The 27,861-nt window shown below is 39.5% G+C and overlaps 2 protein-coding genes and 1 gene segment (V, D, J or C); all 3 read right to left on the bottom strand.

Moving 5' to 3' along the window:
* Positions 1-27,861, bottom strand: part of LOC121704901 — a 589,105-nt gene that overhangs the window by 195,447 nt on the left and 365,797 nt on the right. The window lies entirely within an intron of this gene.
* Positions 1-27,861, bottom strand: part of LOC121704686 (immunoglobulin alpha-2 heavy chain-like) — a 249,438-nt gene that overhangs the window by 154,852 nt on the left and 66,725 nt on the right. The gene's annotated exons all lie outside the window — the stretch shown is intronic.
* LOC121704701 lies at positions 24,713-25,727 on the bottom strand. The segment is given in 2 exon segments: positions 24,713-25,523; positions 25,610-25,727. Coding segments are annotated over 2 exon segments (372 nt in total).

The following is a 27,861-nucleotide window of genomic DNA, read 5'->3' as shown; positions in this document are numbered from 1 at the left end:
CTTTGGATAAAATACATATGTGTAATCCTTCCTCCAAGGAAGGCAAGCTTCCAGGCTCAACTGTCGTCCTACTATGGTTGATAGATAGATAGATAGATAGATAGATAGATAGATAGATAGATAGATACTTTATTGATCCCCAAGGGGAAATTCAAAGGTCTCAGTAGCATACAGACATCACACACAACATGCACTTACAGCAGAAATGGTAAATATAAGTATAAGTATAAACATATAACCAAACTCCACTGTACAATAGAGACAGTAGAAGATAAGAAAAACAAACAAAACAAAATACTAAATATACTATATAAATTAAATTAAAAAAATCTACAGTGTGCTTGAGGGTGATCAAGCATGAGACGCTTGCAGTGACAGGGCCGAGACTGGCCTGTAGTTCTGTGTGCATGGTAAGGTGCTCAAGAGAGTGAGTGCTATAGTTATTATTCATAAGCATTGATATGGAACGGTGATTAAACTTTGTTTTTACAGGATCTACTTCATAGGTGTCCCATTATTCAGAATTAATAGCCACCCCACCAGCCAATCAGAAAAGAGTATTTCTTCTCTCTGGGTAATAATTTTGAATGAGAGTATAGACTCTACTGAGAAAAACCTGTAGGCCTATGTCTAATAGAGTTGCCATATTGAGACAAAAATAATACTGTGAATTTGACGGGTTCATTTAGGGCTTACTTTCGAACTGTAATAGATTGAAAATATAACTTTCAAACAGTTACATTGACATCCATTACATCACTGTTTACCAGGCCAGGTCAGATGCTTTGGGTTTTGGTACAGCTGCTTCGGCACCTTCAGTCACTGTGCCTGTCGAGCGCAGTAGTAAACAGCAGTGTCCTCTGCTCTCAGACTCTTGGCCTCCAAGAACTGTGTGCTGATGGATCTGTCCTCAGTCAGGGTGAACTGGCCTATCAGAGACTCTCAACAGACTTTCAGAGACTGCCTGATGCACAGTGCCCTGATTCATTCTCCCAATCCACTCCAGGGGTCCTCCAGGTTTCTGTCTGATCCTGTGTATCCAGTAGCTTGTCATTGTGAATCCAGATATTTTACAGGAGATCTTAACTGTCTCTCCTGGTCTCTTCACCTGAGCAGGAGACTGATCCAGTCTGATCTCATCACAGACAATACCTTGGAAAATAATACATCATAATCAATTGCTTTGATTAAGTACAAACAATATAAACAGGTTTTGCTATAATGTTATTGTGCTAACCTCTAAAACATAGTATGCTTTACCTTATATTACTACCAGCATTAAAAAATATTAGTGAACAGGTTAATTGCCTGTATTCTCATTATTGCAGTGGAATGTGTACTTACTACTGAAGTAAATGTGTACTGTAGGTTATGAAATGTACTATTAAGCAATGATGCTACTTTGCATAACTTCCTCTTTCACACTGCAATATAATTTGCACATGAACTGCTCTATTGCTTTAAGTACCTTTTTTTTGTTTTAATGCATTGGATAATGTGTTCTCACTGACTACCTCATCTATGTCTCTATGCTTTATCATTTTAAAATACATTCCCTTTTGGTATTTTTCCCACCATATTTGAAGCCTTGTGTTTTATAAATTTGGTCAAAAATGTGGTTATCTTCTTTACTTTCCTCTGCTTCCCCAACAAAACGCCCTGTATATCTTTCTCTGAACCTGAAGTGCCCTGCTCCTGGTCAAAGGAATAAGCTGTCAAATTGTGACCTTAAACTATGAACATTGCATGAATCACCATCCATGCATGTAAGTGTGGAAAGATTTGAAATGGAGACCAGAGAGTCCGGAGCTGAGTCTTTGAGAGTGCTCAGAAGTGTTCAGTATCATTACGAAGTAAAAAAAAAAACTGCCAGTATATTAAGTTCCAAAAGGTTACCCTTCCACACATCCAGCAGTCACAAAGGATGCAGCTGTCAGTAACAGAAACAGAGAGGTGGGAGACACATGCTTCAGGGCCCAGGAGTAGTAGGGAGCTTTGCTGCCCTCTAGTGACCACAGCAACAGAGGAACCAGCCACCTTTAAAGGAACTATGTGTAATTCTGTAGGTTTCAAGTTGTCTTGAACACAACCACACAACATTTTTGTATTTACTTATATTTGTATTTACAGTTTTTTTCTGAATGCTTAAACACAACTGTGACTCTTATAGCACAATTTCTAAAACTATTAATTCTTATAGCAAAACCACTCACTGAGTTCGCAAAACTAAAAGCACAAACTCTGCTTTGCACTCAGTTTGCAATTTTGTAATACACACTTTGCACAACTGGAGGCACAATCCACTGCACAGCACTCTTCTTGCGGAACTGTAAACACAACTCACTGCTTTACACTCAATTTCCAAATGATCAACACACTCCTAGCAAATCATTGTTTACACTATTTTTCCAACTCTCTGGCACACTTTCTCATGTGAAAACTGTTTTAGATAATTAGTTCACTGTGCAATCAGCCTAGTGTGAGCACTATAAATAAGCCACAGGTAATGTACAATGGGTACAATGGAGGGAGCAGGAAGAGTGAGAAGAGTAAGAATTGCAGGAGGCCGAAGAATACAGTAAGACGTGGAGGTGAAGAAGTAGGAGGAAGAAGAGGAGGAAGAGGATGCAGAGGTGAAGAAGTGAGAGGGAGAGGATGACAAGGACAAGGAAGTGAAGTTAGAGGAAGAGGACAAGGAGGAGCAAGAGGAGCACGAGGAGGGGAAAAAGGAAGGGTAAGAAGAGAAAGAAATAGCCCTTTTACAGGCAAAAAATCAGTCTACATGTGGGGATATTGGCATGTCAGGCCTGGATACAGCATTCCAGAATATATTTTCCCTGATGCCTTGGACTAGAACATTGCATGTGATGTAGACGAAATTTTGACAGAGACGACACGATGTAGACTGATTTTTTTGTCTCAGTGAAATTGCTATTTTGTGTTTTGACTTGGAAAAACACACTTGTGTTTGTTTTGATGTGTGTAAATAAACACCAATACTTGAAGTTTGGATCCCTGGATGTTTACAGAACTATGACAAAAGTATGACCTCAAACTGACATAGTCTACCTTGTGCACAGAGAAAGCAAAAGCCAGATGTGTTTTTTATTCATACCATCAGTGTGTAGTTGGCACATTGTGTGCTTATTATTGTGATGGCTTGTGTTTACTGTTTACACCACTGTTTACACCATTTTTACAAAGGTGTGAAGAGTTAAGCAAGGTGTGTTAGCTTTTGCAAGAGAACTACAATGTTTTGCTGATTTGGTGAAAGGTTTTCCTATTTGTGTGTAGAGTTTTGCAAAAAAAAGCCATAGTTACAAAAAATGTGCTTAAGCAATCAGAAAAAACTGTAATACAACCATCTCACATAGTATAATGTGGTATTACAAGAGAGCCGGCCTGATGCTAGTTGGTTTGCATGGGAGATATCTGGACAATCTGGAGTTTAGGCCTTTTTGATATTATGTGAAAACGGTGGTTTCTTCCTGGCTTTGCATGAAACAGACCAGTGGGAATGTGTTTTATTCTGCATTGGAATATGATAAAAATCTAACATTATATAATCTAATGTAGTCCGTTAACCAGTCCCGGCATCATCAACTTGCAATCCGACCGCAATTACAAGTTTTTTGTTTTTATAGTATGACTTCTCTTGATTTTATATGTTTGTACATGCCATATATACCTGTGCTGATACAAATTGCAATTGTACAGGGACATCTGTTGAGTGACAATTACTCTGTATGAAAATAAATAGCTTAAAAAATAAAATAAGATTTAGATGTATCTCTAGCTGTGCAATGATAAGCCTATCAGATTGTTTGAATACAGTTGTATCTTTAAATGTAAACATTATCCAAATATTTGACTAAGTTTTTTTATTTTTTTTATATATTTTTTGGGCTTTTTATGCCTTTAATTTGATAGGACAGTGGAGAATGACAGGAAGTGAGTGGGAGAGAGAGTCTGGGTGGGATCCGGAAAGGACCACGCGGCGGAAATCGAACCCGGGTCGCCGGCGTACGGTGCAGGTCCCCCAGCCAGTTGCGCCACAACTGGGGCCTATATTTGACTAGCTTTTTGAGAAAACAAGACTGAATTTTGAATATATTGATTGTGGTTTTTCAGTGTTGACTTCCAGCAAGTGTATTTTACAGCTCACACTGGTTCAAAATTATGTTGAAATATCACTTCCAGTTTTTATCTATGAAACGTGACCTATTGCAACCAGTGTATAGGTTAAGTTGGTAATGATGCAAATATTTAATTCTGTAATTTCCTCAATAAATCTGAACCAACACTCCTTTTTCCATACATCATGATATGGCCTGCCGCTGAATTCCCATGACAGTCTGAAGAGAGACATAATGATGGTCTCATTCTCATTCTAATGTGTGTCCATATTTGCATTGGTTGTTATTTGTGTTTTGAGTCAACGATATGCGGTGATGTCCTTAGATGGATGGTAAAAAGTTCCAGTCAATTAAAAAATGGGATTTGAATGAATCAAGTTTTTGTTCTGTAGTGGTGATGTTTTGCAGCACAGTGACTCTCGGGCACAGTAGTAAACAGCTGAGTCTTCAGTCTGCAGGCTCTGTCCCTTTAGATTCACAGTGCTGCTGGAAGTGTCTCTGGAGACGCTAAACTTGTTCTTCAGTTTTTCACTGTGGTAGACATTGCCGCTACCACACACACACCCAATCCACTCCAGTGCTTTTCCAGCATGCTGCTTTACCCAGTGAGTACAGTAGCTGCTATCAGTGAGTGAATATCCAGAAACACCACAGGACAGGGTCAACACTTGACCTGGCTGTGTGGCCACAGAGCTTTGTTGATTGAGCTGAACTTGACAATGGACACCTGTGAACAATAATGATCATATCATATGCAGAGATAATCAAAAGATATGATTAAAGATTACTCATTAAATGTGTAATTAACTGAGTAACTTACTTGACACAGTAACCAGCAACAGCAAGAGGGGCGATGTGGGAAACATGATGTGTCTTCAAGAAAAGCAGGTCAGGGCTGCCACTCAGACCTCAAGCTGTTTGAACTGAGAGACAGAGACACCACTTCACATTAAATACAGAGAGGGCAGGGTGAGGCTGAAGTCATTTGAATATTCTGACATGCCAGACCATAAAATCAATCTGAATATTAATGGTTCAGTGACACACCTATCAATATCCTATATTCTATAAATATGTAAACATCTCCATGAGTTGTTATAGCCACCTTTGAATACCATTTTATAATGTGATCAACCCTTATGTGATTTGCAATCCATGATTAATCCATAACACATTATGATCTTTCAATTGGTCAGATGTACCTAAACGGTTCGGTACGAATATGTGTACATTTACACCCCTAGAGTTTACTGAGAAAGTCTTGTATGTCTAAAGTCCCAATATTGAGACAGAAAGAAAGGACTGTGTATTTGACAGGTTCATTCAGGGTTTATTTTCAAGATGTAATAGATGAAAATATTACTTCTAAACAGTTACATTGACATCCATTACATCACTGTTTATCAGGCTAGGTCAGATGCTTTGGATTTTGATACAGCTGCTTTGCCAAAGCCAGTCACTGTGCCTGTCGAGCGCAGTAGTAAACAGCAGTGTCCTCTGCTCTCAAACTCTTGGCCTCTAGGTACTGTGTGCTGGTGGATGTGTCCTCAGTCAGGGTGAACTGGCCTTTCAGAGACTCTGCATAAGAAGGTGAATTGCTGTTCATTCTTCCAACCCAGGAGACTGATCCAGTCTGATCTCATCACAGACAATACCTTGGAGAAATGATACATTGTAAACAATTGTTTTGATTAAGTATTAACAATATAAACAGGTTACTATAATGTTGTGCTAACCCTAAATCTAGTATGCTTTACCTTGTATGACCAGCATTAAAAGAACATTAGTGAACAGGTTAATTGCCTGTATTCTCATTCTTGCACTGAAATGTGTACTTACTACTAAAGTAAATGAGTACTGTAGGTTATAAAATGTGACATTAAGTAGCAATGATGTAGCTACTTTGCATAACTTCCTCTTTCACACTGCAATATAATTTGCACATGAACTGTTCTATTGCTTTAAGTATCTTTGCATTTTTTGTTTTCATTGGACAATATCTTTTCACTGACTATCTTCTCTATGGCTCTATAGTTTATCATTCTTAATAAATTGGTTTTGTTTTTGTGAAGTGTTTTTCCTCTCATATTTGAAGCCTTGTGAATTGTAAAATTACTCATATAACCACAACAAAAAGTTATCTTCTTTACTTTCCTCTCTGCTTCCACAACATCAATTCTTGATCCCCAAGCATCCCTCTCCTGGACAAAATATAACCTGTCAATCTGTGGCCATAATCTATGAACCACCATGAATCACCATACATGTGTCCTTGTGGAAAGATTTGCAATGGAGACCAGAGAGTCCGGAGCTGAGTCCTTGAGAGTGCTCAGAAGTGGTCCGTGTCATTAGGAAGTAAAACAAATGGCAGTTTCCAAAACACATCCAGCAGGCCCTGTCAGCTGTCAGTAACAGAATCAGAGTGGTGGGTGACACATGCTTCTGCAGGGGCCAGGAGTAGTGGGGAGCTTTGCTGCCCTCTAGTGACAACAGCAACAGAGGAAACAGCCTTCTTTAAAGGAATCATGTGTAACACTGTAGGTTTCGAGTTATTTTGAACACAGCCGCACAGCACTTTATGGGCCCTATCAAACAGTCAAAAGCGCATAAAAATAGCATATAAACAACTCGCCATAGACTTCTGACCAGGTGAACAATAGCGATTTTTAGACAATGCGCCAGGCCACTCCCTATGTTGTTAATTACCACACCCCTGGGCGCATTGTTTAAAATATAACGTAACGTAAATAAACGTGCAAAATAAGGAATTAAAATTGGGAAACGAGTTTTACGCCATGCGCCAGGGTGCAAAATACAGCCCTATGAATTCACTTACATTATATTTAATACAACCGCCTCACCTGGTATAACGTGGTATTAGAAGAGAGCCGGCCCGACACTAATTGGTTTGCATGGAGGATATCTGAACAATCTGGAGTTTAGGCCTTTTTGACATTATTTGTAGGTCATTTGGGGGAACAAGGGTTGTCCTGTGTTTAATAAAATGTCACATAGCACCTTTAACTGAACAGTAAACTTTGCATGATACACACCAGTGGGAATGTATTTTACTATGAATTGGGATAAGATAAAAATTAGTGCTGCCACGATTAGTCGACTAATGGCCTCCTTACACCAAACAACTTTGACAAGATTTGGGAAAGATTCTTGAAAGATTGGAGTCTTTTGAGTAAAGCTTGAATGGGGGGCATTAGTTAAAAGACTACAATCTTTCAAGAATCTTTCCCAAATCTTGTCAAAGTTGTTTGGTGTAAGGTGGCCATTAGTCGACCTAATCGACCATGAAAATTAGTCGACGGCAATTTTTTTAGTCGAAGAGTTGTTTTACTATTGACTATTTATTTTTGGTCTCAAACGGCTCATTGTAATGTTATATTAACTCTATGTTATTAACTCCTTAAAAGTACAATGACTGTCTTTGGATGTTAAACAGGATACTAAGACTTTGGCAGTCATATTTTAAACCCTGCTATGCACGCAAACTGCTAATGCCAGCAGCAAAGCTGCAAAGCTGCCTGCTTTCAGCGCAATTCATTAGGCTATTAGGCAGAGCGTGGGGGGAGCTAAGCTAGTAGCCTAGGTTACGCTAGTCCATACTCTGACTAATTAGCCTGGGTGTTCCCATGCTGCCTTGCGCTCGATTTGATTCACGCTGCTAAGGCAGCCTGGAGACCATGGAGCAAATTTTCGCCTGAGATAGGGAACCAATCACAGAACAGGGGGGAAAGCAAGACGATGATGAGCTATGCACAGACGCATTTGATAGACATCCGTGGCACCCAATAAACGGATCTGGGCATTTTTTTCAAATACGAGAAAATGAACGTTTGGTTCCCAGACCACGTCTCATTGAGAAGTGGTGGCGCTAGCCAGGCTACTGACTAATATAGTATTGTGGAAATTTAAATAAATTAAGTGAAGAGTGTCTCACGTTGACAACGCAACGGCGTGTCATTACTGTACAGTAATTCATTCATACAAAAAAAAACGTTAAAACGAACATGCCGCCGCCCGTGATATCAACAATCAAGGTGCGCGTCATTTCCCATGGTGAATAAGTCTATATTCTAAGTCTATATTCTAAGTCATATTTTTTTTAGCGTTCAAGCTAACTGATAAAGTGAGGTAACCTATGTGCTAAGACGCGCAAAGTGCCTGTAGCCTACTTGCTTTGAACATGCTGATGTTAGGCTCATTCGCAAAGTCCTCAACTCCTGTCGCCTTTCAAAGTCCAGCGTTTCTCAAACTATGGGCCGCGCGGACCAGCACCGGCCGTAACGTGGACACTGCTTGTCCGGAGCCGCGGAGTGAAATTATTCCCAGGGCTTCATCTGATAATTTGCTGCGCAATTAATCAAGGACCGACAGAAAAAAGAAAACAAACGTTTCTGCAATCAGTAGGAAATACTTGCTAATTTGATGTTATCAAACATAGAGGCATACAATTAAATGGTGGTATGAGCGTTCATTCAATGCGCGAGAGAAACTGAAACCACTTGATAACGTTGGTAGCAAAGCTCCAATTCAACCTATTGGAAGGCTATTTAATTATGAAACTACATTTAATAGAACAATTTGGATTTATGCAACTTCCATAAAAAGAGAGCACAGACTATAATACACTATCTAGAGTATTGTATAGTCAAATTTTAATAACGTGGCCAAAACCTTGTGGCATAATTAAATATGTCAATATTCTTTTCATTTGCCTACCAGCTTATGATGCTTGCATGAGGGAAACATCCCAAAATGATGACACCCATATAATTGCTGTTGTTTTGAGAAGTATTTATCATGCAACCATGCAAAAGCAATGGAACTATTGTAATTATATTTTACATTAGTAAAGCAGTCCTCTGATGTGCATGTTTTCACAAACTTTTTGTGAACAATGTTAGAACTTTAAACACTGGCTGCTTTGAAGTGCATGTATAACAATATAGCATAACAATAATAATTGTGATGTGATATAATAATAATTTGATGAGGGGTGGGTTCATGTAGGTGGGCCCTATGACCCCAAAGTATGCCATGACCGGGCCTCAGGTCAAAGAAGTTGTCTATGTCCATGGCAACACTGGCATACAAATAAAGTCTATCAAAGGTCTGACATTAGATCTGAAGGTAGCATTTTAAATAAGTGTTTAATACTTAATGTTTTTGAACAGTTTACTTACAGTAATATAGCTTCTAACAAAAGTAGGGTGATATATATTTTACGTTTTCACTTTAGTTGAGTTCAAAATAAAACGGACACAACAAAATAACAAACACTTGATTTAAAAAAAAAATAGTCGTTTAGATTAGTCGACTAATCGATAAATTAGTCGAAAGATTAGTCGTTAGAAAATTAGTCGTTAGTGGCAGCACTACTTTCTTATCAAAATTATGATCTGTAACTATTTATTATTTATTTTCTTAATGCATTTATCATCTGGGTTACATCAACATAGGCTGTGGCAGAGAATTTCTAGGGTGGGGTATTACACGTTGCCACTGTTTCCACCAATGATATCTATCGCTGCATCATCAACAACGTTGTTGGAACTACAGTGTTCGAACGTCGGAGGTAGCGAATTAGACACAGGTACGATGCTTTCTGAAAACAGGTGTAACAATGTCGTTGTTTGGTCGCAAGTTGTGTCGTACCATGGTGGTTGAGCAACGTCGTTGCTAACTTTTCTAGAAACGGCCCCCAGGTGTACAATAGCGATTTTTAGACAATGCGCCAAGCCACTCCCTATGTTGTGAATTACCACACCCCTGGGCGCATTGTTTAAAAAATAAACGTGCAAAATAAGGAATTAAACTTGGGAAACGAGTTTTACGCCATGCGCCATTGGTGAAAAATACAGCCCTATGAATTCACTTGCATTATATTTAAACAACCGCCTCACCTGGTATAACGTGGTATTAGAAGAGAGCCGGACCGACACTAGTTGGTTTGCATGGAGGATATCTGAACAATCTGGAGTTTAGGCCTTTTTGACATTATTTGTAGGTCATTTGGGGTAACAAGGGTTGTCCTGTGTTTAACCTAATAAAATGTCACATAGCACCTTTAACTGAACAGTAGACTTTGCATGATACAGACCAGTGGGAATGTATTTTACTATGAATTGGGATAAGATAAAAATGTAACATTATATAATTATAATGTAATGGTGGTATTTATTTATATGTAATATCCTCCCTGGTACTTCAAGTACTGTACATCGTACATCAATCAAGTTTTTGTTCTGTAGTGGTGATGTTTTGCAGCACAGTGACTCTCGGGCACAGTAGTAAACAGCTGAGTCTTCAGTCTGCAGGCTCTGTCCCTTTAGATTCACAGTGCTGCTGGAAGTGTCTCTGGAGATGCTGAACTTGTTCTTCAGTTTTTCACTGTAGTACACATTACCGCTACACACACGCCCAATCCACTCCAGTGCTTTTCCAGCATGCTGCTTTATCCAGTTTGTACAGTAGCTGCTATCAGTGAGTGAATATCCAGAAACACCACAGGACAGGGTCAACACTTGACCTGGCTGTGTGGCCACAGAACTTTGTTGATTGAGCTGAACTTGACAATGGACACCTGAGAACAATAATGATTATATTCAAAGATAATCAAAGATTTGAGTTAAAGTTTTACTAATTAAATATGTAATTAACTGAGTAACTTACATAGACAACCAGCAACAGTAAGAGGGGAGATGTGGGAAACATGATGTGTCTTCAAGAAAAGCAGGTAAGGGCTGCCAGGGCTGAGTAGACACCGCTTCACATTAAATACAGAGAGGGCAGGATGAGGTTGGTGTCATTTGAATAATCTGACATGCCAGACCATAAAAGATTAATATTAATGGTTCAGTGACACAATGTCAGTGTCATCACAGCATATCCTATTTTAGAAAGCCCCAATGACACATTCATAATGTTTTATAATTCATCTATATAAGGAATTATAGTATTTCCTATAAACATGTGAACATATCCATGAGTTGTCATAGCCACCTTTGAATACCATTATATAATGTGATCAACCCTTATGTGATTTGCAATCCATGATTACTCAAGGAACAATATAATGTAGGTATAAGGTATATCATCACCAGTCATCAGCCATCCGTGTGCTTGGCCCTCTTCTCAACCATCTCACCTGAAGTCCCATCATCGCCTATTACTGTCCCCCTACCTGGATTCCTGGCCCGTACAGCCTAGCGACCCATCACCTGCCTATGACAACTCTGCCCGGCTTCCTGGCCCGTACTGCCCACCCACCACATGTCCTTTGACAACTCCTTTTCCCTGGAGAATTCCGGTGACCGTGATTTGTTCAAGTAAGAGTTGTTCCTGGACCAGTCTAAAGACTGTCCTGGACCAACAACTCTTTAACCAATCACAGCCTTGTGATGTCATCAATGTGAGCCTTCTGCTTCTCCCATTGCCATTTTGAAATTTCCCTCCTGAAACAACCAGTGGGTCACCATAACCAGAGGCGGACAGAGTACACAGCTTCATTACTTGAGTAAAAGTACAGATACCCTTTGCTAAATTTTACTCAAGTACAAGTAAAAGTACAACAGTCAGATGTCTACTTAAGTAAAAGTACTGAAGTACTTGTTTTTAAAAGTACTTGAGTATCAAGAGTACAAGAGTAGCCTACATTTTCTAAATATTGCATTACTACTGCCACAGTGCTTACATTTATGTACAGAATGGTCCTACATGGAGTTATGAAAATGTTTAATGTTAATACCTTGGAGAATGTAAAAGGAATTGAAAGTAAAATCAAGTCATTTTTATCTTTTTACCATGTTGCCAGGGATGGGCAGTATTTCTAATACATGTATTTAAAATATGTATTTCAAATACAAAATACTATTTTGTAATTGAAACACTTGAAGTGAAAACTATCATTAACTTGTTCAGAAAATTGAAATAGTCTGGCGAGGTGGGGCCACAGGTTGGCACATTCCCGGGATGGACCTGCTGCGTCTTCATCCATTGTTTCGTCCATGGTTTCGTCTCTTATCTAAATCTGACCATGGAGTTAACTTTGGCGGAAAGCTGAAGGTGATTGCTGATAGGCTGTCCCAATCAGTGGCGCCTGCACAATCCAATCACGTTTGAGAGGGAAACAACAAATTGAGGGTTTCCGAGATTTTTCTTTTTTCCTTTTCTTTTAGAAGTAATGGGTACTCACGGTTATGGATAGAAATGTAGTGGAGTAAAGAGTACAATATTTGCCTCTCAAATGTACTTGAGTAAAGTCATGAGTACTCCCCAAAAATGATACTCGAGTAAAGTACAGATCCCTCAAAATTGTACTCAAGTACTGTACTCAAGTAAATGTACTCCGTTACTGTCCAGCTCTGACCATAACTTGTATCTCAATATGGGTAGGTCCATGCATATTTGTGTGTAAAATAGTTGTAAAATAAATAATTCTGATAGGAATCTGAACATATGCACCTTAGATTTTATTTTATTTTCGTTTTAGCTGACTAATTCTAACTCTCTAATGTTAGCTGCTAGGCTAGGAACCATACATTTACTGTAATACATTAGCTTCATAATAGGTAATTCAGTTGCTATGCATCTTTTAAACTTATTTTGCAGGGATACAGTAGTTGAAGTAGCTTGAAGCTCATTTAGCAATCTTGGTGCCGCAGTTATTCTTGCAAATGTTAGAGGCTAGGCTAAGGAACATACATTTATGCTACCAAATTAGCTTGCTAATAGGTAGGCGCAGCATGCACCTACTGTATGTGAAGTGCCAAGCCAGTGTAATGTTAGTTCACTGGCTAAGGAGCACACTTTTGGACTACTAATGTAGCTTGGTAATAGGCTAAAGCAGTCGCTCTTGTTTGTACATCAGTGTTTCCCCTAGAAATTTTTCCAGCAGCGGTGCTATTACTTGGGGGGGGGGTTAATTTTTTTTTTTTTATATCATACCTTCGTGTTTCTTTTGTGGACATTTTCAGCTTTCTTTTACATTATTGGTTAAAAATGATAGAAGAAAAATGAAATGGCACAACCCAGAAAAAGATTATTTACAATTTATTTAAATTTGTCTTAATGGCAAAGGCCACACCCAATCTGCGAGCACTTAATTTTTCTGGGCTTTTCAAAGAACATCTCTAAGGCTCTTTGGTAATTGAATTGAATTGTTGGGGGGCCATTAATGCTGACACGCATGCACGTAGCCAGATGCTCTCCTTGTAGTCTATTTCTCAGTCCCAAAACAACAAACCCACGTATAAAAAAGTAAATACTCACTTTTCTTCTACATCACTCCCACAGTTACCATACAACTCACTCACAATTAACTCGAAAAGGACCTAGGCTACTTGATTGAAGTGCGACCGTTCGTCTCACCGTCAAGAGAACGCTGAAGTTATGAGAACACGTCTTTCTGATAAGAGAATGTAGGCTCCTATGTCTAATGCCGCAAACGTAGAAAAGGTCTATTTGTGATAGCCTATTATAGCTAAGTGGACAGAATTTAGGCTATACGTATATGCCAACATATGCTCATATTTCCTTTAACTATCAGAAAGTTTAAACAGGCCTAGACTGTGTTCGCCTAGCTTTCCCATGCAAACATTACATGTAGCCCTACGCTAACGTTACAAGTCTAGGCTACAATTAACGTTAAGACCATACACCTTGTAGCACATTGGTTTACTCTATTGCATGACTTACGTTTTAATAATTTGTCGTTGAATGTTGATGGAGGCTCATCTTTGGGAAATCAGCTCTCTGGATAAAATTGTCAGCCGGAGCAAGAGTTCTCAGAGTTGACGACACCGGACATAAATCCAATCAGCAGAAAGAACCGCATCACAACAGTAGGCTAAATCACAACAAACTTTTTTCCCCCCATGTTAAATTCATTTCGGTAATCATGAATTGGTTTCTTTTATTTGATGTAGGCTAGGAGAGGAGGATGCATGTTTCACATTAGTGTCAATGTGTCAAAGCAGGCTTTGGATCAGAGGAATTGCTCAAGCTTAACATATGGCATAGGCTACAAGCGAATTCACGGCATACAAACAGCTTCGTGATGAAATATAACTAATATCATTTTTTATTGTCACCAGGCCTATAAGTAGGCTATTTATTGTGTAACCTACAAGTGAACGATGACACCATAGGCTACACTGTGGCGGAGCAAGACCCCATCAGTCGGATAGCTAAACAATGTAACCGTGTTCAGAACGTAGGCTAGCCATATGGGCTGCAGACTTGTCTTTGGGCTTGTAATCACCTGACACATCATGCCGCATATATGTCCTGAATAATGAGAGGCTAAGTGCGGATTTGATGCACTTAACTTACTCAAGACTTTCAGAAAACAATTTCGAGATGACGTTGGCCGTTGTGCTTTTACAGTGTGTTAAGTGAATCTGGTGATATTATGTTGCAGCGGCGCTGAAAATCCAGCGGCGGCGCTGCGCCGCTGTTAAATACACTGTAGGGGAAACACTGTACATGGTCCTAAGATTTAAGATTTGCCGACTGTTTCCCGAAACCATCGTAGCTTAAGAGCATCGTGAAAACACTCGTAGATCTACGAGTGCTCCAGAGTACTCGTTACCGGCTAAGAGCGTCTTAACAGTACTTCTCACTGAGGTCACCAACAGGACATACAGAGGAATTACAACTTAGAATACATACTGTAATCCAATTTACGTTCCCATTCTTTATTGTGTTTACCTGTGATGAATCAGATTTTAGCGTGCAAAATAGCCTACATTTAATGGTCATAATAATGTGATGAAAAGCCGACAAAAATGCAATCAAGTTATGAAACGAGACGTTGCCAGAATAGTTTGACATTATCTTTGCTAAGTGAATATTTTATTAGGCCTATGAGGTAAAAAGCAGAGAAAGCAACATGTGGTTTAGTCTGTAGCCTACTGCATCAAAATCTAAGCCTACACATTTCCTCTCTTTCTTACTCGACTTCTTTCTTATCTTCAAACGTGTTCTTAAGTGGCACCGCGAAAAATTATTGCATGGTGCAACAATCTAATCTTAAAATAATTACAATTATTTATGTCTCTGTGTGGTATATAACCTACTTGGGATGCTTACATGCAGATGTCAAAGTGTTTCTATTTTCGTATTGATGTGAATTAATGTGTAGATCCGAAGTTTAAATGGTAGGCCTATAGCTGTGACATGCAGTCGCCTGACATCACCGTCAAATCAGAGGATATTTCAGAACTATTAACGTGGACAGCTCCCCTTAAGAGCATCTTAAGAGCAGTGCATGCGCGTTCACGCTACGAGCATGTTCGGGAAACAGTCGGAAAAACCAAACGAACGATCGTAAGATGAATCGTAGAAAACCCTCTTAAGAGCGTGTCTCCGTCGTTGTCGGGGAAGTCATTACAATGTTGGTCCAGGACCGACTTTAAAATGTTGTCTTTTACAATGTTGGTACAGGACCGTCTTTAGAATGTTGGTCCAGCACCGTCTTTACAATGTTAATCCTGGAACAACATCGCCATATTGGTCCTGGACCAACATGGTGATGTCACTCCTGGAAAATGTACAACAAACAAAAGTGACTGCTTAGTCTATTACTAAGAAGAGACCCAATAGTTGAAATAGCTTTGAAGCTCATTTAGCAATCTTGTTGCCAAGGTAATTCATGCTAATGTTAGCTGCTAGGCTAGCTGCTTAGCTGTTTTTTTCTTGCTACATTTCTGAGAAACTTGCCATGTTTAAACCTTTATACAATAAGCTGCTAAATATTTTTGTCTGCTTTGTTTATTCAAGGTCCATTATAGGGAAGTTTATCCAGGTACATCACAGGGAAGTTGGTACAGGTCCATCACAGTTAAGCTAGTTCAGGTCCATCACAGGGAAATTGGTCAAGGTCCATCACAAGGAAGTTGGTCCAGGTCCATCATAAGAAATAGCACTCTGCAGTCTGCACACACTCTGCTCTGGACCCAAATGGATGGTCAAGAGCCTTGTGCGATGGCAGCAATGTCTGCTACACAAGTGACACATCACTGTTTCAGTTTAATTTTCTCTTCATTCATTTGTTTATACTATAATTTAAGGGGGTGGGACATGGAACAGCAGTTTAAGAAAGATGTTTAGTAGGGGATTGACTTTTTACCATGTTAAGCTATGGAGACTGATGGAATGTGGGTCGTTAAGGGCACTTATTTGGAAAAATATATTGAAATATATTTTAAGTGTCAAAATGTTTTTTTTCCTGTCAATTTTGAATATTTACATATATTTCAAAATATATTGTGAAAATATATTTCAAATATTTATTTGTGTATGGGGAACATTATATTAATGGAAACACTTACTGTTACAGCTATAAAAATGGCAGAATCATCGATATGCATGATATTTCCATTCCATAACCGAGGGGTGGGCTACATGCTTCACAATGACGGCAAAGAGTTGTTAACGTTATGTGGTTTGTCCTTCACACAATGCAGATTTTTGCGGCAAGACATGCATGCATGGAAGGTTCCACTTCCTATATACCACATAACAATAATCCTGGAAATTTAAATGAAGGATCAATATTCGGTTTTCCTTCATTTAATTTTAAAATATTCGGCCCTCGGTCGGGACGTATGAAACATACAGCTTAAGCCATAACAACTTCCCATAACTTCAATATTTTATAACATACCATGAATGGTACTTCCAAAAGGTTTTATTAGATAGATTGGTGCTGGGTAATAAGTCTTAGTGAACGTCTGATAACAACTCTTTGCCGTCATTGTAAAGCATGTAGCCCACCTCAAACATGGGACAGTTCTGTTGATTAAAAAAAAAATGTTTATCTGCTGTTGACTTGTTCATCAACACTGTCATGTGGCTCACACTGTCCACTCACTTCCCCCTTTTGATGGACATTACTAGGCAAGCTTCAAAGTGCCTCATAAACAAACCACAGTATATCAGTTTCTAAATCTGCAGTCAGCAAGTCCCCAAATAATGTATGCAAGACCAGCCACTGTTTCCAAATAGGAAATGTGACTCAACTGTACAACGGTTCAAAGATTACTCAAAAAGTTAAAGGCTAGGCTATATTGGGTAAAGTTATTCTGATGTCCCTGACTTTATAGCGATAACTGTTCTTTTGTGAAACATTATGTTAAAATAAATTGTGAATGCTATTCTATGTTGCCAAAGTCATTCCAGACAATGACAATGTACCCAAACTCTTTTGCAACCAATAAGCATGATTCTCTGAGATTGTAAAATAATTATATCTGGCTTGGTGACACCTATACAGGTAAATTCAGATAAATCTCTTAGAAAAGTGTATGGCTCCATTCTCTAGCAACTTGTAAAAAGACTTTGTGCACAATCCCAGATGCATGACAAAAGCGAGCAAAAGTTGTTAGGAAAAAGTCCACACACTCCTTGGTATTTTCTTTTCTTGGTTTTATTTTCTCATAGTTTGGCAAGAATTACGCTATGACCTTGATTGGTCTTCCTCAAATTCACTGCAAACACAGGCATTGCACATGGTCTAAATCACCTGGCCTTAATGTCAAACAAATGCATAAGAACATTAGAACCAACATTATAACAAACATTAGTAGAACTTTATATGAGACCAAAACAGATCTCTAGTGTATACAAATGCAGATTTGAAAAATTATTTAGAGTTCATTCACTAGACTTTCTGTTCACAGTCCATATTACAAGTTCATATTACAGAAAAGGTCTGATTATGAAATCTTCATTGGGCCCTCTTGGGGCCAAAGTTCACTGGTGGTAGATCTAAAAAGCCTCTCTTTAAAAGCTGACTGTTTTTTGACTGTTCTATCCCTATGAACCTCAGAGCTGAGAGTGGGTGTTTGTTAAAATGAACAGCCAGGAGACTCTTATCATCATTGTTTCTGATGTTGCTTCTGTGTTCACATCCTTGTCTTCAGAGCCCTGCATGTTTTTCCTACATATGCTTTCCCACAGGGACATTTGATCAAATATACCTAATTAGTAGTGCTGCATGTGATTATTCCTTTAACCCATAGTTATTTTCCTGTTATAGGGTGATTGAAGGAGTGACATTTGTGTGTGAACTTATCCTGTGCACAGTGTCCACATGGATAATTTCCATCTGGAAATGTTGCGGTGTTGGTGCAGGTGGGCAGCCTGTTTTCATAGTCTCTGAAAATAGAAAATAAAATATATATACAAAAAACATATATCTTGACAAAATATATATTGACAAATATGACAAAAAAATATATTTTTGACACTTAAAATATAATTCAATATATTTTTCCAAATAAGTGCTCTTACCGACCGACACTCCATCAGTCTCCATAGCTTAACATGGCAAAAGTCAATCCCCTACTTGAACTGCTGTTTCATGTCCCACCCCCTTAAATTATAGTATAAACAGATTAATGAGGAGAAAATTAAATTGAAACAGTGATGTATCTCGTGTGTAGCAGACGTTGCTGCCATTACACAAGGCTGTTGACCATTAATTTTGGTCCAGACCAGAGCAGAGTGTGTGCAGACTGCAAAGTGCTATTTCTTATGATGGACCTGGGCCAGCTTCCCTGTGATGAACCTGGACCAACTTTCTTATGATGAGCCTGGACCAACTTCCCTGCGATGGACCTGAACCAGCTTCACTGTGATGGACCTGGACCAACTTCCCTGTGATGGACCTGGACCAGCTTCACTGTGATGGGCCTGGACCAGCTTCACTGTGATGGACTTGGACCGACTTCCTTATGATGGACCTGAACCAGCTTCACTGTGATGGACTTGGACCAACTTCCTTATGATGGACCTGAACCAGCTTCACTGTGATGGACCTGGACCAACTTCCCTGTGCTGGACCTGAACTAACTTCACTGTGATGGACCTGAACCAACTTCCTTATGATGGGCCTAGACCAGCTTCACTGTGATGGACCTGGACCAACTTCCTTGTGATGGACCTTGACCAACTTCCCTGTGATGGACCTGGACTAGCTTCACTGTGATGGACCTGGAGAATAAACAAACAGGGTTGGGTAGTAACGGATTACATGTAATCTGGATTACGTAATCAGATTACAAAAATCAAGTAACTATAATCAGCCCAGATTACAATAAAAAACAATGTGTAATCAAATTACAGTTACATTGTTGGGGATTACCTGATTACATCTTATCATGCAAATAATGCAACTTTTTTAAGATGAGCAATCTTTTAATTTGACAAGCAGTTCATTCAGATATTCACTTTTTAGACTTATTTAAGATATAGTTAAGAACAAAATGATTCATACCCCTGGCAAATATTGATTTTCTCTTCACCAATATGTTTGTTCTTAATTAAAATGACACTTGCACATGCCAAAAGGTTGCAAGACAATGTGGTAAAGCATGGAATCAAAAAAAGTGTTTTTATCTTTTTTAACATTTTTATTAAACATTGCGTGTTTTTTAAACAATCACTGGAAACATCTTTATTTACCACCACAGCTCTCAAAATGGTTCATATAATACCCACTAAGCCTCTTCATGTCTCCACAATGATTGTAGACTGCACCTTTTTAGCAGCAATCTGGGTTTTGAGGCAGGAACGATTATTTGCCATCACTTTGGCCTTGTGCTCACTTTTTTGACGGATTGAGGTCTGCTCTAAAATGTTGATTTTGCTCTCTGTTAACCATTTCTTGCCTTGTTTGGCTGTATGTTTTGGATCATTGTGTGGTTTAATGTTCAAATGCTACCTTTTGGGGCAGCCATGGCCTACTGGTTAGGGCTTCGGCCTTTGGGCTTGCCGGTTCGACTTCACTAATTCACGGATTGGGATAAATGCAGAGACCAAATGTCCCTCACGGGATCAAAAGATATACTTTCTTACTATCTTACATACTATTGGGGCAGGTCTCTCGGCACACTGCCTGATCTTTTCCTCCTAATTTAGCCTCTTAGTGTTACCGTTTACTTTGAGAAAGTCACCAGGTCCCCCTGGTTGAAAAACATCCCAAAATAATAACTTTCTCACCCCCACAATTGAAATGGACATGGTGTCATTTGGGTTTAATGCTTCCCTTTTTTATGCCAATCTCAGGTCATGTCCCTGGGTCAAAAAAATTCAGCAAAAGCTAAATTCTTTGTCCAGGTGTGCCCTTATAAAGGTTAAGCTGAGTTGTGCATGTTTGGAGAAGAGCGGAGAAAAATAGAATAGAATTCTTTCATCAATTCTGTGGTGGTGTCTTTTACTTAATGGGCATATTTATTGAAGTAATCTAAAAGTAATCCTAAAGTAATCAGATTACATTACATGTTTTTGGTAATCCAACTGATTACGTTGCTGATTACAAAATTTGCCATGTAATTTGTAGTCAGTAATGGATTACATTTCAAAGTAATGTGACCCAACCCTGTAAACAAAGCAGACAAAAATAACATAGCTGCCAACTCTCACGCATTGGCCGTGAGACACACGCATTTGATTAGTTTCACACACTCACACGCCACACCCACGATTTCTCACGCTGAAGTGTCAACCCGGTCGGTCAGATGCCTGAAAAATGAGTTTAGCCTATAGCTCTACCTGTTGAGCCACGGTTATGCTTTCAGAGACGGTGAGAGGGTTCAAGAGCACCCCCTGTCTGTGGAATTTTCTAAATTTTCTCTCATTTGCGATGCTACTTCAAAAGCCATCCCAGGCGCATTCCCCCGGCTTCAGGTAGGCCTATGCTTTGAGTATTTTTCACGCTGAAGTGTCAACGTGGTAGGTCAAATACCTGGCAGATGAGGTTCAACTAAACTAAACCTATACATGATATCACACATCATGTGAACGAGCGGAATCTAAGCTTTCCAATGATATTAGCGCCAAGTTGCTGTGATAAATGGTTCGCGAGAAAATTATCATTGAACCGACGTGCAATTTAGGCTAATCATATTTGCATTTTGCACACAGTGCACACCCATTACTCTCGGTTGTAATATCTCACTAACCCTTCACACAACATGTGGCAAACCTAATATCACAATAAACAGCAAACTGTACCGAATACGAGGATGTAAAGCATGCCTCTGTTTTTGAAATGGCAACACATTTTTACATAGCCTCATTGGGGCGAAATTATAATGTATTCTAATGTAAACTATTTGTCAGTAGGCCTACATACTACTATTATCGCCTATTATCCCACTATCATGGTTCTTATATTGTCAGGTTCCAGCCAATCCCACTTACACAGATAAATGAATATATTTATATTGCCATGCTTTCTAGTGACATTAATGCAAAAATATAAAGAAAATCAAATAAGGAGACACAAATATTGATATAAAGCCTGACATAAGCCATATGCAAACATTCACATCATGCAGATATGGGTACATCCTGAAAAAGGAATAGCCTGTAGGCTATGGCCATTACAATGACCAATATATTATCTTAAATGAACTAGCTGAAAAACACAGGTGACCACTTCTGCATAATTTCATGGAGTGCTGAACATTTCTGAACTGTGAAATGGACCATATGTTTTTGTGGTTGTGAACTTATTGCAATATCACCATAACTATTCCACCTGTGTATGCATGGTTACGTATAATTCTGAAGTGCAAAATAGCTTAGGCTAGGCCCTACAGCACAAATATTTCCATAAAAATAAGCAAATCTGACCTCTGAATTTATTTTTAAAAGTGCACCAGATTGATGCATTTAAAAGTTAAAATATACAAACATTTCTTAAATTCTTACAAAACACCCACCCACTTTTTAAAATTGTTAGTTTGGACCCCCCCACTATTGCCGTGCGAAATACCAGTGCTGTTTGTACGCCAAATAAATAATAACCTATAGGTTTATGTAAAACTCCCCATTAACAGCATCACGTCACTAACCACAGCTAGACTGCACAATGGTAGGCCTTCAAAAGCATGACATTTTCGCTTTAGTTTGATATTTAATTTACTTTATCCGCTTTCATGCGTTCATTGAACGTCCGCAGTGCTGTAATGGAAACCTTATTGCGTAGCCAAGTAGCCTATATATTGAGTTATTTTTAAATTATGCATGATTTACTTTTTATTAATTTCGTAGGCTAGCTTTATTTTGTTATATAGAAGTATCTAAATAACCTGGTAGAATGTACCAGAATTCAGGAAATTGCATCTAGTCCAAAAAAAAAATTCTGGGGGAGGACCCCCATACCCCCCACTGAAATGTCCCACCCACTTTCAGAATGCCTCCATCACCCATGGTCCTAGCATTAGGCTAGATCCCTTTGATACCAATGTTAATTTAACTCTGGGACCCTGGTCCCTACACCTGAGAACCAATGTACTTTTTTTTTACTGTACGGTATAATGCTGAACGAGCCAAACAAAAATTTCCGCAGCAAAATTTTGGTAGGCCCCACCAAATCTCACTCCAAGGTTTTTTGAAAAGTTGGCAGCCCTGAAAATATTATGCAGCTTATTGTAGGTTTATTGAAGGTTTAAACATGGCAAGTTTCTCAGAATTGTAGCAAGAAAAAAAACTATTTGCCTATTAGCAAGCTATTTTTTTGTATTTTATCTAGCCTAACAGCTAACATTAGCACAAATTAACATGGCAACAAGATTGCTAAATTAGCTTCAAAGCTATTTCAACTATTGGGTCCCTTCTTGGTAATAGGCTAAAGCAGTCACTTTTGTTTGTTGTACATTTTCCAGGAGTGACATCACCATGTTGGTCCAGGATGGCGATGTTGGTCCAGGATTAACATTGTAAAGACGGTGCTGGACCAACATTCTAAAGCCGGTCCTGGACCAACATTTTAAAGACGGTCCTGTACCAACATTGTAAAGACAACATTGTAAAGCCGGTCCTGGACCAACACTGTAATGACGATCCTGGACAAACTGGGCAATGTGGGTCCTGGACCAACATTGTAAAGACGGTCTGGACCAACATTGTAATGATGGTCCGGGACAAACGACGGTCCTGGACCAACGTTGTAATGATGGTCCTGGACAAACATGACAATGTGGGTCCTGGATCAACATTCTAAAGGCGGTCCTGGAACAACATTGTAGTGATGGTCCTGGATAAACATGACAATGTGGGTCCTGGACCAACATTGTAATGACAGTCCTGGACAAACATGACAATGTGGGTCCTGGACCCACATTGTAATGATGGTCCTGGACAAACATGACAATGTGGGTCCTGGACCGACATTGTAAAGATGGTCCTGGACCAACATTGTAATGACGGTCCTGGACAAACATGACAATGTGGTCCTACTGTATCCCTTCGAAATAAGTTATTTAAAAGACGCATAGCCACTGAATTACCTATTAGGAAGCTAATGTATTACAGTAAATGCATGGTCCCTAGCCTGGCAGCTAACATTAGACAAACATAGAACCAAGTCAGCTAAAACGAAAATAAAATAAAATCTAAGGTGCATATGTTCAGATTCCTATCAGAATTATTTTATTTTACAAATATGCAAGGACCTACCTGTATTGAGATACAAGTTACGGTGACCAACTGGTTGTTTCTGGAGGGAAATTTCAAAATGGCAATGGGAGAAGCAGAAGGCTCACATTGATGACATCACAAGGCTGTGATTGGTTAAAGAGTTGTTGGTCCAGGAACAACTCTTACTTGAACAAATCACGGTCACCGGAGAATTCCAACGCTGGACTATTTGAACTTTCTGAGACTAAATTAGGATTAATGTATTATCATACCGGATATGTAATCATCCCACCTCTTGTAACTTTCACCTCAGGTGGCTTTAAACACCATGTCCTATTCTCTACACCTGACTATCATATGCATTTGTCATGTATACTGACCTTACTGTCCTGTATTTGACCCTAGGCAGATAGGACCACCCTTGAGTCGTGGATCTGCTCGAGGTTTCTTCATATATGTATCTCCAATTCTAGGGAGTTTTTCCTCGCCCCTGTTACCCATGGGCCTTCTTTTCTTTTCTTTCTTTTTTTTCTCTGATGATGATGTGATTGTGGACTGGCCACGCCTTTAATGTCTATAAACATTATGCCTCTGACCATCCGTTTCTGATTGCCAAAATAGAGCCCTGAGAGTTTTTGCACAGGTCCTCTACTGGTTGGTATCACAGTGATATCTTGCACAGTAATAGACAGCTGAGTCTTCAGTCTGTAGATTCTGCCCTGTTAGAGTTACTGAGCTGCTGGAGGGATCTTTAGAGATGCTGAACTTGCTCTTCAGGGACTCTTTTTGAGTGATATAACCACCCCCCGATATGTGCACTATCCACTCCAGTGTTTTCCCAGCAGGCTGTCGGATCCACGCTGTTGCGTAGCTGTTACTCGTAAGAGAGTAACCAGACACCTTACAGCTAATAGTCATAGAATCTCCAGGCTTGAAGACCATTGAGCTTGGTTGGGTGAAGTCAACAGCACATTGCACATCTAGAGAAATAAAAAAGACCAGGTTATTTGACATGGCAGTACAAGGTACCATATATTCACCACTTTTTATGTATTCAGCCGACTCACAGGGTGCAGCTGTCAGTAACAGAAACAGAGTGGTGAGAGACATGCTTCTGCAGGGGCCCAGGCGTGTTGGGGAGCTTTGCTACCCTCTAGTGACATCAGGAACAGAGGAACCAGCCTCCTTTAACTGGAAACTGGGTGGGTGTTTGTCAGCTTTGCATAACAAATTGCTGTGTAAAACAGCAGAGGGGCTGGACATGAATGAGCATAGAATGAACAGTTTTGTACTAAACTTAGACAAAAAAGTGTGGCCTATGTGTTCACTTTGTTTGGTGAAACACGTTCTAAAATCAAGTATGCTGGGATCACATGCGTGTTTATGTGTGGTTTTGTGTGTGTACACAGAAGGGCTTAATACGGCCCTACACACAACAAACATTAATTGATGCATTAACAGTTTTTATGTAAATACATATTTTTTTGTTCATCATCATTGCAAGGATATTAAATGGAATGTTGAGTATTGCACACACAGTGGGGGAAGGCAAAATACATAGAGGGAGAGGCCAAATAAATAACACAATGGTAATAGAGGAGTCTGATGTTTTTGTTCATCTCTGCAGCATATTGTGCCACTGTGACTGTCTGGCACAGTAATACACAGCCGTGTCCTCGGTCTTCAGACTGTTCATCTGCAGATACACCTGCTTCTTGCTGTTGTCTCTGGAGATGGTGAATCTTCCCTGAATTGTTTGAGCATAATATATTGTTGTGATCTGTATTTCAGAAAGCCATTCCAAGCCCTTTCCAGGAGCCTGTCTGACCCAAGCCATGGTAGGATCGCTGCTGAACCCAGAGTATGTGCAGGTCAGTTTGTGGGAGTTTCCAGGTTTAAGAACCACTGACTCAGACTCAGTCAGTGTCTGACCACTGGATTCTGTCAAAGATAAAAACAAGACTGATGTTATACTTGTTTACAAGCAGGTTATAACCATTAGATTCGTATACCTGGTTAGCTCTTACCTGTGATGGATATTGCTATGAAGAGGAAGGCAGTTAACATGTCCATGCTTCAGTGTGTGTAATAATCTTTCTCATGTATGGGGTTCATCTCTCATGAGCTATATATCCACACATCCTCATTTTTGCATGTCACTCTTAGTGGGAGGATTCAAAAGCAGAGGAGTTGGAGTAGACCTGGTACTGGTGGATTTTGACACCCTTTCTGACGTTTCAGGCATGAAAACTCCTCACCTTTCGGCGAAATTCACCGTTTTGAATCCAAAATGGGGGGACTTACGTGGTTCGCAAGTCCTGATGAGATTTTTTTTTTTGGGGGGGGGGGGGGGGGGGGTTACAACTGAGTTTACAAATCACGCGCAGACGCGAACACATCTTGATGTTGTCAGAGCCCCATTAAAACAATGAAGATGTGAATGCAGCCCCTACGCATTTCTTAAACAGTGGAAGCTAATTGTTGCCGCAGACAAAACGCGACCAGAACGCTTGCGCCGGAATAGCCTCCCTGTCTGTGTGTGACTGCATAGATGCGTCTGAAATGTCAGCTAGAATGTGAGCCCGGCAAGGACAGATTCTTATTGATGTGGGCTAGTTGAAACGTTCAACTTCTGCCAGAAAAAGACGTTAATTAGTGTAGCAACGTTAATTAGTGTAGTGTTAAAGTTAGCGATATTGGACAGTAGAGGTGTAACGGTACACAGAAGTCACGATACGGTTCATACCTTGGTTCGGACATCACGGTTCGGTACTAGTTCGGAACAATGGAGGGAAAAGCAAAACAAAAATGCAGAAAGCATTTTTTTTCTTGCGCGTCTCAGGCTGCACCAACTAGTGTCATACAGTCTCTCCCCTGAGCTATCTGCAACAGCCTGAAGTGTGTAAGATGTAGCCTACAGTAAACAGTACAATAAGTACCCAGACTCCATCTGTAACTTAATAAGACAATCAGCTATAAAACTGAAAATAGGCCTACAGCATTTCTTATTTCTGAAAGTGTAAATTACATAGAATAATGATTTTTAAAAATCCACTTAAGCAAGACCTTCAACATCCGTGTTTAGTTGTATATGGAAGGGTCTACAATTTGTCTCAATATTTTTCAGTGTGTGTACAGTAATAATGTACTAACTGTGAAAATATCACACTATTTTGCCTTCTTTTAAAAAAACGAAATTGCTCCTTTCATTTCATAAACAGACTACAACTAGAAGTCACGTGACTTAACCCTTCAACGTTAACTCACCGTAGCATGGTTTATTTATTAGCCTGGTTAGCGTTGACACTTTCTTTTACTGTCTATGCACTTAACACTGCCAGCTCCTCATGTGAGAAGTTACAAGTTACCCTAACATAAAGGTAATTACCACACGATTTACATAGCTTTGTCATTACGAAACGGGGACGTGCACAGGAATTTTGAGGGGCAGTTGCTCTGACCTGAAAAAAGGGCACCCCCCCACCCCCCCCCCACACACACACGCTATGTGAAGGACTGAGAATAACGGTCTTTATTAAAATATATATACACAAAGAAGTAAAACACTGAAATACAGCACTCAATCACCTCAACTTATTATTTTAATGCCCACTAGTGGTATTTATGTTCTGCTCAGGCAAGATCTTTGAAATGACCTTTAAAATAGCCTATGTTTTTTTAGATTACAATTATTTAGCATGCAGCTCTTTAACTTTAGCTCCTGTACTTTCTAGCATGATCCTCTCATCTCACATTTGGTGATCATCACTTGGGCCTACCTGCCCTCTGTGCCTCCTCCTGGTCCACATTTCCTCACATAGTCTGGAGGCTTGTGACTGCTCCTCATCTTAAATGTAATGTAATTATGAAACATTGCCATTAGTTGGCTAAAATATGAGTCTGATTAATCAATCAATTCATCTACACAGTGTCATGTCATCTTTATCACAGTGCAAAGTCTCTGTTTCACCTGCTGGTTGGCTTTTTCACAGCCAACCCTGCAGTGATTGCTGCCTCCCTGAATTGTCTCTCCCTCTCCTGAATCCGCCTCATTTCAGTGGGCATCTTGGCTTCAAACAATACCCAAAATAGAGATAGGATTTAGGCATTTTGAATAAAATAATTAATGTGATGCATTACTTCCATCATTCATTCTTCTTGCTAAAACGAAATGTGAGAAACTAACTTCAGCAGACATGTAGCTTAGTTTGCCTAATGCCTACCAAAAAAATAGTAGCCTAGGCTATGTGATAACGGCAAGCTATCTGTCTGATTATTT

Source organism: Alosa sapidissima, chromosome 3 (genome assembly GCF_018492685.1).
Source record: "Alosa sapidissima isolate fAloSap1 chromosome 3, fAloSap1.pri, whole genome shotgun sequence".
Classification (NCBI taxonomy): Eukaryota; Metazoa; Chordata; class Actinopteri; order Clupeiformes; family Clupeidae; genus Alosa; species Alosa sapidissima.
Note: the sequence above shows the minus strand (reverse complement) of the source record. Positions and strands in the feature narration are given on the sequence as shown.